At 25.8% G+C, this 2,192-nt stretch overlaps 1 protein-coding gene across 1 annotated transcript; it reads left to right on the forward strand.

Moving 5' to 3' along the window:
- The first annotated feature begins 1,204 nt into the window (after positions 1 to 1,204).
- LOC136074227 (mitogen-activated protein kinase kinase kinase dlk-1-like) lies at positions 1,205 to 1,714 on the forward strand. The gene has a single exon (XM_065786533.1). The coding sequence runs from the start codon at positions 1,205 to 1,207 to the stop codon at positions 1,712 to 1,714; it is 510 nt and encodes a 169-aa protein (XP_065642605.1).
- Positions 1,715 to 2,192: the final 478 nt, after the last annotated feature.

Consider the following 2,192-nt stretch of genomic DNA (forward strand, 5'->3'; position numbering starts at 1 on the left):
TTAAACATTAGTACTATAGGTAAACAATTTAAAGACTCCGGTATGCATCTTTTGATTGCTTTTATACACAACCATTTTGAAATATTTTTCATTTTTTTTCTTATTTTCTGTTTTGACTTTTATTACTTTCAAATTTATTTTAAAAATTTTAGTTTTTAATTAAATTGAAAATTATTCAATAATTTTTTAAATAATTTAACCAAAACTACCTTTAGTTAAACCATTTTTCCGAATATGGGGTAATCCGTAAAATACATATCTAGGTGTGGGGGAAGGGGGTGTTAAAGTGGATTTTTTTTAAAAATAAAAACATAGAATTTCAAGAGTGTAAAATAGTAATTTTTTTTTTCTGACTTTAATTACAATTGTTTTTTATATTTCTTTATAATTAGTTAATTAAAATATATAATGGAATCATAATTTATATAATTGGGAAAAACCATTCAACATAATGATAATACAGTACAGTGAATTCTTAAATTCATAAGCATTTTTGTCTTGTATGAGCAACTCAAAATTGAGCCCTAGATGTCCTTATTTAGGTTTAGCAACTTTTAAGTTGGATTGGGACCTAAAAGGCAAAATGTTTTTCTTAAAAAATCGAAATGAAAAAGTTATTTTGCATAGTTTTGAAAAGCAACTGGCATTTGACTTTTTAGCTTTGGTAATCTTTAAAAAATTTGTTTTTATAACTTCTTTTAAAACTTTTAAAGCCGTCTGCTATATATAAATTATAAAAAACTTATTTGAATTGACAGCTTTTTAAATCTGTGTTTAAAATAAGTTAGAAAAACAGGTCAAAAAGGATCTTATAGAAAATTCACGATATATCGTATAGTGTGTTTTTAGCACCTAAGAAAAGCGTTCCTGAAAATGATCTTTCAAGAAATATCCCTGTAAATTCATTATATTGTTTTCGTTTAAGAAAAGTGTTTAAGAAAATGCACTTATAATAAATGTTCTTGCAAAGCCACTAAACATTGTATTTCTTTGCTTAAACTTTTCTGATTTAAGCTCCAAAAAAAAAAAGGAGGAAAGAAAATGGAAGATCTGGTAAAGCATTATGAATTTTCAAATTTACCTCTCAATTTTTCAAATAAAATTGATGAAGGTTTTTTGCCAACATTTATTTGCACATCATCTGTGAAAAACCTGTCACTTTAAAAATTTTTAAGGCAAGTTTACCAAAAAAAAAAAGATTCAAATGTGTATAAACCTCAAAAAGCTCAGGCATGTCAATGTTTTTCAATTTAAGGGCTATTGTTTAAGGCCTTCAATTATTGGATTTGAATATTGTTGTGTCAAGTTGAATATTGTTGATGACGTAAATAACTTGTCGCAGCTTATTGCTGTGTTAAATAGTGATAATACTTTTGAGTTAAATGAACGATTAAATTACATTTTTCAAGTTTTGAATGGACTAGCATACCTTCACCAAGAAAACATTCATTGTGATCTAAAACCCTGCAATATGCTAGTTAAAGGAAAATCTGAAAAAGATTTAGTAATTAAAATAGCAGACTTCGATGAGCTTTTGAGGTTGAAACAAACATTCACATCTAGTTGTACAACGTATTCTAATTTTAGAGGCATGCCATTAAGTTATACTGCACCTGAACTTTGTTTGTGTATTGTTCAAAGACCATCTAAGGAAAGTAATATTTACTCTTTTGGAGTTTCTGCCTTTGAAATACTATCTGATGCTTCTGCTTGAGATAAAGTTCTTCCATTGCTAAATGATAAAATGCTATTAAATGGTCTCCAAAAGACCATACATAAAAAAACTGGAAAAGTTATACACATCAAAAGAATGTTAACATGTTTCTTTAGCTATAATTAAACATTGGGATTCTGATTTTACAAAACAACCAGCATCAGAGATAATAAAATTGATTTTTTTTTTTAAATAAGTAAGCAATATCATAAAAATTTGTCTTACCTGTACAAGATTTTAAAAAATATGGTTTAATTGAAAAAATAAATATATAATAATATATATATATATTTTAATTATAAAGTGATTAGAGTGTATATTTCAAAAATTGTAATGTTTTATTTTTATCAAAAAAATTCAGCTTAAAGAAGGATTCGAAAGTTTGGCTAATAAACCATCTCTTCATTTAACAAAAAAGGTGAATAAAGTTTTTCTTTAGTATTTTTCCTAATCTCATTTAAAGTGCTAGCATTTCATA

The sequence above is a fragment of the Hydra vulgaris genome, chromosome 01 (genome assembly GCF_038396675.1).
Source record: "Hydra vulgaris chromosome 01, alternate assembly HydraT2T_AEP".
Taxonomy (NCBI): Eukaryota; Metazoa; Cnidaria; class Hydrozoa; order Anthoathecata; family Hydridae; genus Hydra; species Hydra vulgaris.

Bases quoted from the DNA above. Each gene is read 5' to 3' on its own strand.
- LOC136074227 (XM_065786533.1), top strand. From the start codon at position 1,205: ATGTGTATAAACCTCAAAAAGCTCAGGCATGTCAATGTTTTTCAATTT.